Source organism: Passer montanus, unplaced genomic scaffold (assembly GCF_014805655.1).
Source record: "Passer montanus isolate IOZ18808 unplaced genomic scaffold, ASM1480565v1 scaffold19, whole genome shotgun sequence".
In the NCBI taxonomy this organism is placed as follows: Eukaryota; Metazoa; Chordata; class Aves; order Passeriformes; family Passeridae; genus Passer; species Passer montanus.
Genome location: NW_024366480.1, coordinates 6,067,077 through 6,080,354, shown reverse-complemented (window position 1 = coordinate 6,080,354; position 13,278 = coordinate 6,067,077). Strand labels below are relative to the sequence as shown.

The following is a 13,278-nucleotide window of genomic DNA, read 5'->3' as shown; positions in this document are numbered from 1 at the left end:
AAATGGATTTACTCTACAAGCCTGGCAAGGACAGAGAGATAGAGAGACAGAGGAAGAGATGTGGTGTTATCACTACCAGACTGTTATCAATTAATCTGATATATATCAGAAATAATTTCAGTGAAGCCCATAAAAATCAACTGAGACACCCTACTCGACAAATACAGAAAATATGAGCAAAGTCTGGCCCTCAGATGATCACTTTGGTAACATACCTGAAAGAAACCAGCACTTGAACAAGTTAATCTACTGCATTTTATTTCAGATTATATTAATCACCTCAATACTTTGCTTCTTTGCAAGCAATTATTGTTTTCTGTCATGCTGATTAACAATCATAATTTCTCCTGGGAGAAACCTCATTTGAAATAACTATGTTTCCATTTGCCCTAAGCACTCTTAGAATTATTTGTCCAGCAAGTCTCAGAAACAGTGCATTGTCTCTTTCCCAGTTCTCAATTTTTAGTATTGGTCTGTCAATATTCAGGTGTTGGCAAGTGCCCACATATGTGCAAGCCATTAGCTCCCCAAAACAGTGGTATGAAACTATTTTGGTTCCTATTAAAATCACCACTTTGTTTAATAAAATGACATCTTGACACATTACATTTCAGCACAGTGAACATGTTAAAAAGCAGTGTCAATTATTTCTAACCATTTCAGCTACAGCACTTTTCTCCTGGGATAAGACACTGCTGTGCAGCACATTCATCTAGACTGAGTCTGGCCTTCCTCTTTCTCTACATGTTTGATATGTTCTCATTATCGCCACTGTTTGCTTTTGAAGTCCTTTCAAGACAAGGATCACTCATTCAAATGTATTTCCTGCAGAACAGTGAAAGAGTTCTCTAAATTGTAATCCTGACTTTCTTTTTATTAATGGATTTTAAATATGCATATATGTGTGTGTGTGTATATATATATATATTCTAATTTTTAGGGAAAAACTCTAAACACCCATGCTACAAATGAGCATCATTCAGATATGCTGGCTACTCGACAGCTTCTATCAATTAAAAAAAAAAAAAGCAAAAAAGTCTCACATCTTTTCAATCTTTCCCCATTAAAACTTCAAATACAAGAACTCTATTAGACATATGCAAGTACTAGCCTGGGGTTCAAACTACATAGCTCTAAGCACTTGATTAGAAAAGCAGCAGAAGCACATTTTAAAAGATATTTACATGCCACAAATAAAGATTGTTACTTAATAAAATTTTCAAAAATTATTTCAATGGAAATCAACAATCCATGAATTCTAAGCCAGCCTGCAGCAGAACAGAGAGATTAGTTCAGAAAAATTCTAACAAGTTTCAAACTCTTAAGTTTGAACGCTCTTCTGCACGTTCATATTTCCATTTAATTATATAACAATTCTGTTCCATCCCTACTGCAGAAATATTCAATCTCCTGTAAGAATTCTTCATCCAACCAAGAACACCTCATTTTATACTTTGCAGCTGGAATCATTACCATATACAAATCCAGTTTTTTATGTGACTTCCACACATGGCTACATAAACAGTAGCAATAGGTGCCTGTTCCTACAGAGTGAAAACTTAATTTACTTTGTTGAAAACAACTGAATGTTTTTATTTGACATAATCAACCCTTCAGATAGTTCAATATCAAAAGCAACCAATTCCCTATCACTACAGGTGTGTTCCCACATACATGTTATATTACACATGATTTCAAAACCAGTCTAGGCTTCTGTGAGTCAAACCCCACAAAAAGAATTAGCAGCCAAAAATTCGTGCTTCTTTTTCTCTATCCAGCAATAATATTTGTCTTATCAATATTTATTCAATGATGACATAATTGTGGCATTTGCTTTATTTATTTTTACTGATCCTTTCACAGTTAAATTACTTCAAATATACGCATATAGCACACAACCTGTAAGTCTGCTTTTTAGGCCTCGGTTGACAAGAATTTTTTCAGCCATGTCTTAGAACTCTTCAAACGTATTCAGAATTTTTGTGTCAGGGCCACCAAATAAGAAAGAGACAAAATGGACCTTCATTATATACAAAATTAGAAACAGATGTACAGTACACCTGAACTAAGCACATGTGGTGAAATTCATCATTTGTGCATCCCATGTTTTAAAGAAGATTATCCCTATTAATTTGCAATTCATATTCTGTCAAATTTGACCTCTAATTTAAGCAATTCCAAGTTCAAGTTTTGTGACTTTCTAGAAAGAGGACATTACACTACTTGTTGTAACCAAATAATCCCTTCGTGAATTATATCCCTAGCTGAGATAGAATTCAGAATTTCATTGTTCTTAAGAAAACCAAAATGTGCTGACTGAAAAGGCTGGAGTTGCTTTGATAAACTGCTTAAAGTTGAGTAATCTGTTTAAGTGTTCCTTGCACTTTTTAATTCTGTACAGTTAAAATAATGTTTTCTATTTGGATCTATGTATTTATTTCTTGAAAAATAGCTTTCTAGTTTCTTTTTGAGATAAAATTTTCTGCTTGATGACGAATTTTTCAATGTCTTAATTAGAAGAAGGGTTTGCTTGTTTAAATTAGGTCAAATTTTTATCCAACTAAAGTTGATGTTAATGCCTACATATGTTTAAGCAGGACTGAAAATATGGCCTGACAGGTTTAAACATGGGTTAGCAGTAAATAAAAAAATTACAGAATAGAAGATCTTGTACTTTTTCTTTTGGAAGCCCTTACATGCTCTCTAGTGAATGGTGGGAAGAAAAAATAACTTCAACCTTTTCAGACATCTCTTTTCCCTTCTAGAAAGAAAACAGGTGGTCCTCTAAGCTCCAGTAGCAGAACACAGTGAGAAACCATAAGAGGTAAAGCACAAGGCAAATGCTGATGTTCAGATGAAAAAGATCCCCTTTCACCCTGCTAGAATCCAATCTAATTCTGACTTAGCCTTGTTCAAAGGTGGTTATCAGAGAAGCCCATTCCTTTCCTTGTCCATATTCAGCATCTGACAAAAAGTAAGGAAGATCAGAATCATAGAATCATCAAGGTTGGAAGGGACCTTTAAAATCATCAGGTCCAGCTGTCCACCCAGCACTGTCACTGTAACCCTAAACCCCATCACCCAGAGCCTGATCCAGAGACGTCCTGAACACCTCCAGGGGTGGTGACTCCACCATCTCCCTAGGCAACCTATTCCAGTGCCTGACCACGCTAATGCCTAACAGTGAAAAATGCTTTTATAACATCTAATCTTAATCTGAATCTCCCCTGTCTCAATTTAAGGCCATCTTCTCTCATCCTCTCACTGCAGGCATGGCAGAAGAGACTGAATCCCTCAGTCTCTTCTCACTACAGACGACACTACTACCTCACTACAGACTCCTGTCAGGTACTTGTAGAGAGTGAAGAGATCCCCCAGCCTCATCTTTTAAAGTTGTTTCAGCTGAATGTGATACAGATAAATGTAAGAGAACCCTTACTCTGGGGAATATGAGAATCCAACAGCGTCACAAACATGCAGACAAGTCAGTAAGATGTAACTATTGCATTCTTGGAAGGAGTAGTGCTGTCAGTTATTATGCATATTCTAGATATTCTAGGAGATGAAAATAGATACATGCCCTCTTCTGTCTCAGATTACCAAAAAGAATGAATGTGTCCTTCGTTTAGTCAGGAAGTACATAAATAAAATGCAGTTAATTAAAATAATCTAAAAATTTACAGAATATGAGCTGCAGCAGAACAGAAGTATTGCCAGGGAAAGATAATGTCAGGCGCAGGGAGGGGGAGTGTCTGATGCCAAGCAAAGCCGAGGGCTGTGCAATCACCTCTATCAGTGCTCTATCAGTGTCTACACTCCAGCCAAATCCAGAGAAAACAAGGAGTCAAAGATTCAGGTCAATAAGCTTATAGGCGATTTGCACAAACTGCTCCTGCAGCAAGGTAAAAAACAAAGTCATATTGGCTTTTCTTTTTTATTCCTTCTCTTTGAACTCCTTGGTCCAAACACACCCTCGAAATGTCAGTGTTATATGCAAGAATTTAAAGAGCTGAGCTTCTTAATCCCGTTAAGAAATAAGAACAAAGTTGCCTGTAAAGATCTCCTTATTGAGCTCAAAGTGATTATGGTATAGCTGCCTCCTGCTGATCCTACTTTTGCTATAGCAAAAATGATAGAAATTTGTCACGAAATCCATTACTGAAAAAGAAAAAAAATATTGATTAAAATGTTCCTGTTTAAAAAAATAGGGAGAAAATAAAGAAAAGAAAGCATAAATCTACTGTTGGATACAGAAGCAGAAAATAGCAAGCACATTGTTAGTCACTACATGCGTAACATGAAAGAAGCAAGGAATATTTACACAGTTGCACACAGGCATACACACAAACAAAAAGTCATACTCCAGAGGAAAAAAGGACACATGGAAATCATTTTCAGGGTGTTAGCATGATAGCTTTGCACATGAAGTATGAAGGGACAGATTAATACACAGACGAACTTAGCTTTGTGTATGCCTTCTTGTATGAGGACTCACACTGCAGCTGTTTCTCTGAATCACAAGCCTACCTGCACAAGCAGGTCATATGTTTTAACATAAAACATTCCAGTCCCAAGCTGGTCAGGCAGGCTAGTAACATACATAAGCATGATTAAGTGTACATGAACAGAAAACTTAGTTCAGGTTTGGAAGTCATCCCTTCCCGCCCAAGAAGAATATGAGAATATAGAACCAGGTATACACTAAGTATCCAGGCCATATATTTCCTGTGTTTCCTACTTGCTGACTTAGAACTGTGTATGAGTTTCAGACTGCACTGGATTCCCCTCATTTTCCTCTTCCCCCACAAATAAAGATAATCAATGTACCAGGAACCTGAACCACGCAACCAGCTACAAACACATATGGCTGCAGACACACATAGCAGGGTGTGCTACAGACCATAAAATCATCGCATCTGAAACAATCACTCACCATCCCACCTCGTGTATCCTTCCTATCTCCCTATGTCACCAACTGAAGCACAGTTAACACTGGGGAGCAGAACCCATTTGCTTTCCCATCTGCCACCAGGAGTTTTAAGGCCACTGAATCTCCTTCCACTGAGGGCTGGTGCCAATGTTGCCTTGTGATGAAGTAACCATGGAAAAACTATAACATGAGGAACAAGAGCAACAGTCATACTACAAGCAACGCACAGGAGAATTTGACTCAACTGTCTTGGCCAGCAACAAGAAATGAACCTGCCTTCTTTCACTAACTATCAGACACAGACATTCCTTCATTTGCCTCCTTCTTCTGGAAGCAGTTCAACATTTGCTCTTTTGATTATAAACCTCTTCCATTTCCTTCTCCATTGCCTCTTTCCTTCTCTGAACACTGCTACTTAACTATCTACTAATCTGAAGTGATCTCTTTTATTGCTTAAGATAATTTTCCTTTGAAAGGTAAACCCTCATTGAACATTTCTGCTAAGAAGGTCACAACGATTTCTTTAGCCAGTTACCATCACTATCAAGTCACCAAGGCTCCTATTCTCTCTTCCTGTTCACAGACAGTAAAAGATGACACCATATGAGCATAGCAAACTTTTAAAGTAACATACAAGAACTTTATTTTCATTTTTCCTGAGAGTATCTAGGCAGCTGATGACACCAATCAGAGACTATAAAATCAACTATAAACTACTTCACCTCACAAATAGTCTTAATTTAGGACTTTTATTTTCACCCCATCACTTTCAACTTGGCCTTTGTATTGTCCTGTTGTTTTTCCCCTCCTTCTATCTGTCCTGCTCTATCACACTTCTTACAGTTTATTTTAATAAACATCAGTTTATTTTCTTATTCCAACCTACAGTAGACAAAATTTAAACTTTATGTCCTATCTCCTAGCTTCCAAATCCAGCCTATCCCTGTTCTGCATGGGAGACAGCCTAGTTTCTCCTTACACAGACTGCTGAAATACTGACATTTAAATAACAAATTTTCTACATCTGAATTTAATCTGAATTAATCTTAACCTGATATAGACTCTGTTAAAAAAAAAATATTCAGCAAGGGAGATTCCAGGCTAATAAAATCTTTGTGTGGACAGCATCATCAGACACCCTCTTTATTGGTAATACAGCAATTTGCAGTAACTAAACAAACAGCAGTTTTCAAATTCTGCTTTCAAACTGACAAAATGTAATTCATTATCATCAAGGCTACCTTCTACAAAGTTATTTGTTTCTACTTCAAACATAGAGATCAGTGCAGATTTGTGGTAGAACACTATCCTGTTTCCAAAATACTCTCTTTCTCCTAATCTCACTGTCAAAACTGCAAACAAATCAAATTTAACTGCCATCAGTTATGAAGATCTTCATCCAAAAGGTTAAAAAAACAGAGTTGGAAGCTTAAAGCAATCCCTGACAAATAGTAGGTTGGTAATTTCCATTTCAGCTTTGGATGTTTACATACTTAAACTGTTCACTTCTTCACATTTGAGTGTAAATGAAGACCACATAGGAATAAATATTCACATGCGGCAAAGTTAATTTTGTGGTACTGCAGAAGTGTGGGAGAGGAGGAATTTTCCAGATTCCTTGTCACAAAAGCCATTAGCAAGCAAAAGGAGAAGGGAAAAATAATAGCGGAGAGTCTAAATTTTGAAAACGGAGAGGTTGTAAAATGACATGTAGCTCAATCAAGGTGATTAATTTGCTTCACACTTGCAGAGGCTCTCTCTTTCACCTTCTACTTCTGACAAATATTCTGCTGAATCTATCTCACAAACCCAAATAAGATGGGAAAAGTACGACTTTATAAAGGTTCCTGTTTGTAATTTAGACAATAAAGGACTGCTCTGTCTTATAATACCATCAGGCACAGTTTGACAGGAAAATCTCTTCAAGAAGCCAAAATTACCGAGTCGTGAACCTCTAAGTCCTCTATTATTCCTCAAAATGAACTTCAGTAAACTTTTGCCTTCAGTACCTAGTTTGTATAGCAAAAAGCCCCTGGTTTTAGGTGGTACTTGAATTTACAGAGCTGGGTAAGTATAAAAAACATACCATGGATGAAGCCTCACAAACAACTCCTCCCCAACAGCTGTGTCACTTGTTCCCCATGCCTCTTGATTCTTGAAGGAAGCCCCGCTACTCATTTGTCCTCTTGTTCTGGGTCAGCTGGGAAGAAACCCCAGGGGAGGGAAATAGGGAGACAGGACAGATAAAATTTATATCCAAGAAAACACCTTTAAATTCTAAAACCATTAATGGTCCATGCTAGCAAGGGCAGAATTCAGAGATAGCATAATGGATTCCCATGCCAGTTTTGATATATTTCTGGGAAAAGGAAACCTGTTGCATGAGAAAACACAGATCTACAATTACTTTTCCCTTATTTGGAAATATTTGTCATTTACAGGCTACCATTACTATCAAAGAGCAGAAGAAATATCAAAAATCAGGCCCTCAAAACAGAAATTAGACTGCCTTTATTTGTTCTCTAACCTATTTGGTACACATCTCATTTTCATTCTTTTTCATTCTCATAATGACTTTTCATTCATGATTTTAAAAAATATTTCTATGAAAAAAAGAAAAGCTTATTTCTCATACTATCTTTTAATTTCAACACTGAAGCACTACAAAGAAAAACAAAAGGCTAGGAATTCTTAAAAGATTCATGAAAAAAATGAGAATTAGTCTAATTTTTAGTATTTACTATATAATAGAGTCACAAACCCTTCCACTAAGAAAAGAACACAAAAGAAATTTATTTGCTTTCCAGATTAGTTTTGTCTTCTTAGAGATTATCTTCAGAAAAACATAGGCAGCCTCATGCTAATGACACTTAAGATGTGACCCTGAAGAAGTAGGACATTCAACAGAAGTTGAGACATTAATAAAAACCCAGAACATTTCCAGTCTCCCATTCCATCCTTTTCCAGAGGGATTCCCAATTTGCTTCAAAGTGCGACTTTTTGTCACACTGCCTCAGCTGGAGGTAGATTAGAAACTTCATGTACCCCTTGATCCTTAGAAATCTTCTTTTCAACTCCTTCTGCAGCAGTTGCACTGAAGAGACTTAAGATTCTTTTATAACTACAACACACAAACTGCTGGGAAGTCAGAAGATACTTAGCCTGAAGAATCAGCAGATATCCTTAATAAAACATATAATGAAGGTTCAGATTTAAATGTATTCCCATTTGATGCCCAGTCTTCTTTAATACAGTGATTCAGTGATTTTCCTGAAAGAGGTGTTTATTTAAAGGAAAGATCCAAGATAAATTGAAATTCAATGTAAATTTGCAATATTGATAGCTATTTAGAAAAAAATAAAATCTTTTTTTTCTTGATTTCACCTAAAACCATAGTATTTTCCACTGGCAGGCCCTGGAAATGCAGTAAGAAGTACAGAGAAGCAAGTAAATCAAACTGATATGATATGAACTAAAAGTGGTACATGGTATTCCACTGCTGACAGGAGGAATTCAAGAGACACCAGTGTAACAATTATGCAAATAGTGGTTTATATATTTATTTAGTACTGCCAATAACAGGAGGAGTACTTTTTTCCAGCTAAGGAAAATGTTGTCTGAAAGGCATGTGAACCAGTGAACACAAAGTAATTCTGGTAATTGTTCACATTGCACTTGTAACAGTAATAAATTCTTCCAGTTTGTAAAGAATCCTTCCATAATCTGTTCTCTCCTCACAGTAAGATCTGTAGCAGCTGAACTCCAAACTATCGATTAGACTGTTTTGATCTCTTAGGGTGACTTATTAAGTATCAAGAACCTGTAGAAGCTGCAAAGAGGATACATAGAAAATGCATAGCAATGCTTTTGCCACTGATGACTGAAGACTCTCCAGGAAAGATTAATATTTTGCAGTCAGAACACTTGACTTGTCAAACAGATTTATTCGACTTTGTCCAAGACAGATGAAAATAATACAAAACCAGAAGCATATCAAGTTATCATGAGAAAATGTATGTCAATATCCAGGAAAGAACAGAAAAAGACAGAGAAACCATCAACATCCAAATGCCTGAGGGATTTGTGGACTCACAGAAGAAAACCACCACAACAATTTCAGCTATTTGATAGGCATCCTTACCTGCAGAAGACCAAAAATAAAGCAATCAAGTGGATATCTGGCAGGAAGAAGGTTAATTCAATGTTCCAAATAACAATAGTGTGTTTTTCTGCCAGCTGACTGGGAAGTAGCACAACCTTGCAGACTGAACTGGTAAGAATGAATTGGTGTGTCTTATGCTAAAATACCTCAATCTTCAATAATTCACAAGTAACAAGTGCACCAAAAAGGTATTTGCAACTTCAAAAGTTATCCTTTCACAATTCACTATTTTTCTACTGTGCATAATAAATTCTATAATAAGCTCTATTTTAATCCTAGAATCTACAGACACAATGTGTTTTCTTAGCAATGTTTCCTAGGCAAAGAAGCAATGAACAGACACACTGCATTGCTAACTTCAGATCTGATAATAATTGACTTCTGGGGCCTGTTCTCTACAGTTAAATATGTAGAAAATAACACTTGGAGGAAAACACTAAGGCAAGACGATGCATGTCCCTGAAAAACGTCCTTCAACATACTCAAATATTTATTCCTTACCAGATTTAATTTCCCAAGTGACCCTTTTTCCTGTTTTTGAGGTAGCATTAATAGGGCCTTTTGTATGTTTTAAACCAAGAAATCTCTTTGACCAATTGGACAAAGTTTGGCCAGTATTCTCTCAAGAGGTTGGCTACAATGATTACCTTTATTACAAAAGTATTCCACTTCTTCACAGCTCAGATTTTCAGGCTCAAACTCTGCAGAAAAGCTTTCCTCCAATGGAAAGTCTTCTTTTGAGACAGTATCATTTTCCTCAGACAGGCACTCTTCTTCTTCATCCTCAGTAGCATCTTCAAGGGGCCCTTAAAAAAGAATCAGGGACACTGTGGCAAAACCATCTAACAGGACAATGTGAAATAAAACCTCAGTGAACTTTTAACTGGCATTCTTTAGCTAGTTTCTCCTTTCACAGCTGTGTTCAGCACTTATTAGAATTGGACAAATAACATTTTATGAAAATTGAAATTGAAACTGACTTTTCCTGATTACTTCAAATCAGAATATGCAAAGTGTCATTAATAATATGTATTAATAATACTCGCACAGGGGGTTTTTCATTATTCATTGGGTTCTACTATTAAACACAGACAGCTGTAACAGCTGAAATCAAAGCTGTATTTGTAAAATGACATAAACAGTGAAGAGCTTTCTCTTGTTTGTTAGTGATTGTTTTTGATGCTGAATTACAGTACTTAAAATGTTCCATTACAAGCTTTGTTCATCAAATTAAAAGTCCTGACAACAGTGAAATACTACAAAGGTTTTGACAGCACAAACTTCAGCTTATTCTGCTATTTTGCTTCAACCAGCCCCTAATGGTATCCATGATCATTCATACCAGACTCTTTAAAAGATTCCCAGTCAATGGACAGGACTCAAGAGACTATTTTTTATTTCACAGAGACCAAACAAATGTCCTGGTAAAATGCCAGCCCAGGGCTACCAAAACATCAACAAATTACAGAAACAGGGCATGAGTTAGAATTTGAAATGGTAGTCTGAGGTCTTTGACTTTTCTCTTAGCTACCTAGAGATGCTATTACCATAGATCCTCTCAAAGAGACAGCACCACACAGATTACTACACATAACGCCAAGGTTACCAGTTAGAATGTACTCAAAAATTAAAATCTTTCTTATATACACACACTTCAAAATATTCATTGCTTAATAGTAACTATTTTCTAAAGACCCTCTTGCGCAAGATGTAGAATTTCACCCTAGATTTAAATAGAGATTTGAAATAACTGAAAATATTTTAATTTAACAAAGATTTTATTAAATGTCAGTATGTTTCAAAATCCATCTTAAGACTGGATTTCAAAAGAGAGATTTCATTATACATGGTTGAGGCTTGAAAAAAATTATGTATTTCACTCTCCAATGAAAGCACAGCCTCATTTATAATTGGGTATTTCTTCTTCAAAATGAAAGCGAGCTAGCTAATGAAAAAAAATGTGATTTGTATTTATATGATAGTTTTATGGTATTAAATACACTATTCCTATATAATCTATCATGCTGAGATACAATACATAAATGATTCTGTTGTGTTCAATGAAAAGGAAGGAATAAATTTTTAAAGAAATCAAATATTGACTTCACTCTAATATTATGTAATTTATCACAAACCAGTGACTACCTACATTTATTAAAACAGCAAAATTCACTTTAGGCCAGGTTGTGTAATTCTTGCTTCAGAGGAATATGATGGTTACTTTTTATTGAAATTGATTGAGATTCTCAGCTGGGATTCCATAAATTAGTATAGCTTACTATCTTTCATGGAAATATGACTCTGTGCCAGCTGAGAATCTGACCAAATGAGCCCACTTTTGTAGACATATACTCGCCAACAGTAGCTGTCATTCAACAATATAGCTCCTAAAATAAGGGGCTATTATTATGGCTGAAGAAATAAAGATTCTCCCTATCAAAGTATCCATTACTGTTAATTGCACCTTCCAGCCATGCTGGGAAAAAATCCAGCAACTGCATATGCAGAGGGAATGAAGAGTGGCTATGGCACAGTACAGAGCAGAGAACAAAGCCCGAGCACACGCTGGAGCAGTGCGCTGCAGCTGAACATGGGCACTCCAGGCACCTTACGTGTGTTCAGCTTCCAGGAAAGGAAAGCACAGTGGCTTCTGCAAAATTTATCAGAAATAATACCCAAATTCCAATTTATTATTAATATGTGACGTTGTCCGTAGAGCCATTTACTGGTGTGTACTCCTAGTAATGCCTAGATAAATAAGCTAGGAAAAAATATGCTATTCTAGGGAAGTGTAAGTTTTTGCCACATATAAAAATGTCTTAATACCATATTTTGCATCCTTTCAAGTGCACCTATAAGCCAAATAAATTTTCCAAGTATTTTAAATCTGAGGAAAAAATTTAAACTTCAGCCAACATTTTCAGTGAAAGTCGATTTCCTGCTGAATGACCAGCTCTTTGTTGTTGACTTTCACAATATATCTTACTAAATACAGCAAAAGCAATTTACCTGCAAGTAATCCAATTGGCAGGTATACATGACATTTAGGTCTGTTTCCAGATGTTAAACCAGTTTGTTTGATCAGGTACCCAATACGTAATCAGCAAGCTAATCATCACTGTATGTTAATTAGAAATAGAACAGAAATGCAGTTGCTATGCTTCCATTTGCAGCAGTCATGGAAACACATCTTATAATTTCCATTGACACTCTTTCCAAGAAAGAAGAAATACAATGTACACACCACCTCCACAGCGCCGGTTCAAACCCCTATCATTTTGTGGGCCGGGACTTTATTTTTTAAATCAATCTTAGACTAGGAAAAATACTGACTAATGCTACTATTGATATATCCTATGTACAAACAGGTATGTAGCATTTCCTAAAGTTACATGTCCAAGCACTTGCAAACATAAATGTAAATGTTGTCACATCCCAAGGAGATCAGAGGTGTGCATGCCCCTACACCAGGCTTTGCCTTGCATGTGCAGCCCACGTACAAAACCCGGCAAAGTTTATCCAGGCACACACGGGCACACATCAGGTAAGCAACCCAGCTTACCTAACGGGGGCTGGCATCAGAGCCTGCGCCCCAAACACCAGCAATTACAATCACTGAAGTGGGAGGATCCATGCATAAATATTTTCCTAGGTTTCAGGCAGCTGCTGCCTTGTCTAATTCACCCATCTACAACCTGATCTTTGGGACAAATTCTGTCTTACGCATGTTGAGCTGTCCTTCATTTTTTAAATGTCAAAATACATTCAGTTCGTGCCCAGAGCTGGTACACTGTAACTGATAACTTAACTGAAGAGTAAGGCATTGTACAACATGAATAAGACCAACTCCCAAGAATAAGATCAAAATTAAGTATTTCTCAGTTGCTAGTTTCATGGAACTCAAAATTGATGATTTCTGTGGATATTTTTGATTATCACTCAGACTTACAAGGAAATATAAATAGAGTAAAATCTCTGTTCTTGACTACTTTATCTAATTATTTACACATAAATAGACAATAAATGAAAATGCATTTTCAGAATCTTACAATAAAGAACATATGGAACTAAATATTCTTGACAAATGCAAAAACATTAACTATGCAGGCTTATGTTTGTCTGATTTGTCATATTGGTGCCAGCAAAAACCTCTAGCTGGTACCAGTATATTACATCAGCTAGAGAA

At 36.3% G+C, this 13,278-nt stretch overlaps 1 protein-coding gene across 2 annotated transcripts in view; it reads right to left on the bottom strand.

The window, feature by feature from the left end:
• The window catches only part of ZFPM2 (zinc finger protein, FOG family member 2), a 308,548-nt gene that overhangs the window by 241,383 nt on the left and 53,887 nt on the right, over positions 1 to 13,278 (bottom strand). Inside the window, exon 2 of one of the 2 annotated variants that reach the window (XM_039706304.1) lies at positions 9,740 to 9,898. The exons of the other annotated variant lie outside the window; for it this stretch is intronic. Within the exon in view, the coding sequence (XP_039562238.1) occupies positions 9,740 to 9,898 (159 nt within the window). The remainder of the gene's footprint in view (positions 1 to 9,739; positions 9,899 to 13,278) is intronic. 2 annotated transcript variants of the gene reach the window in all.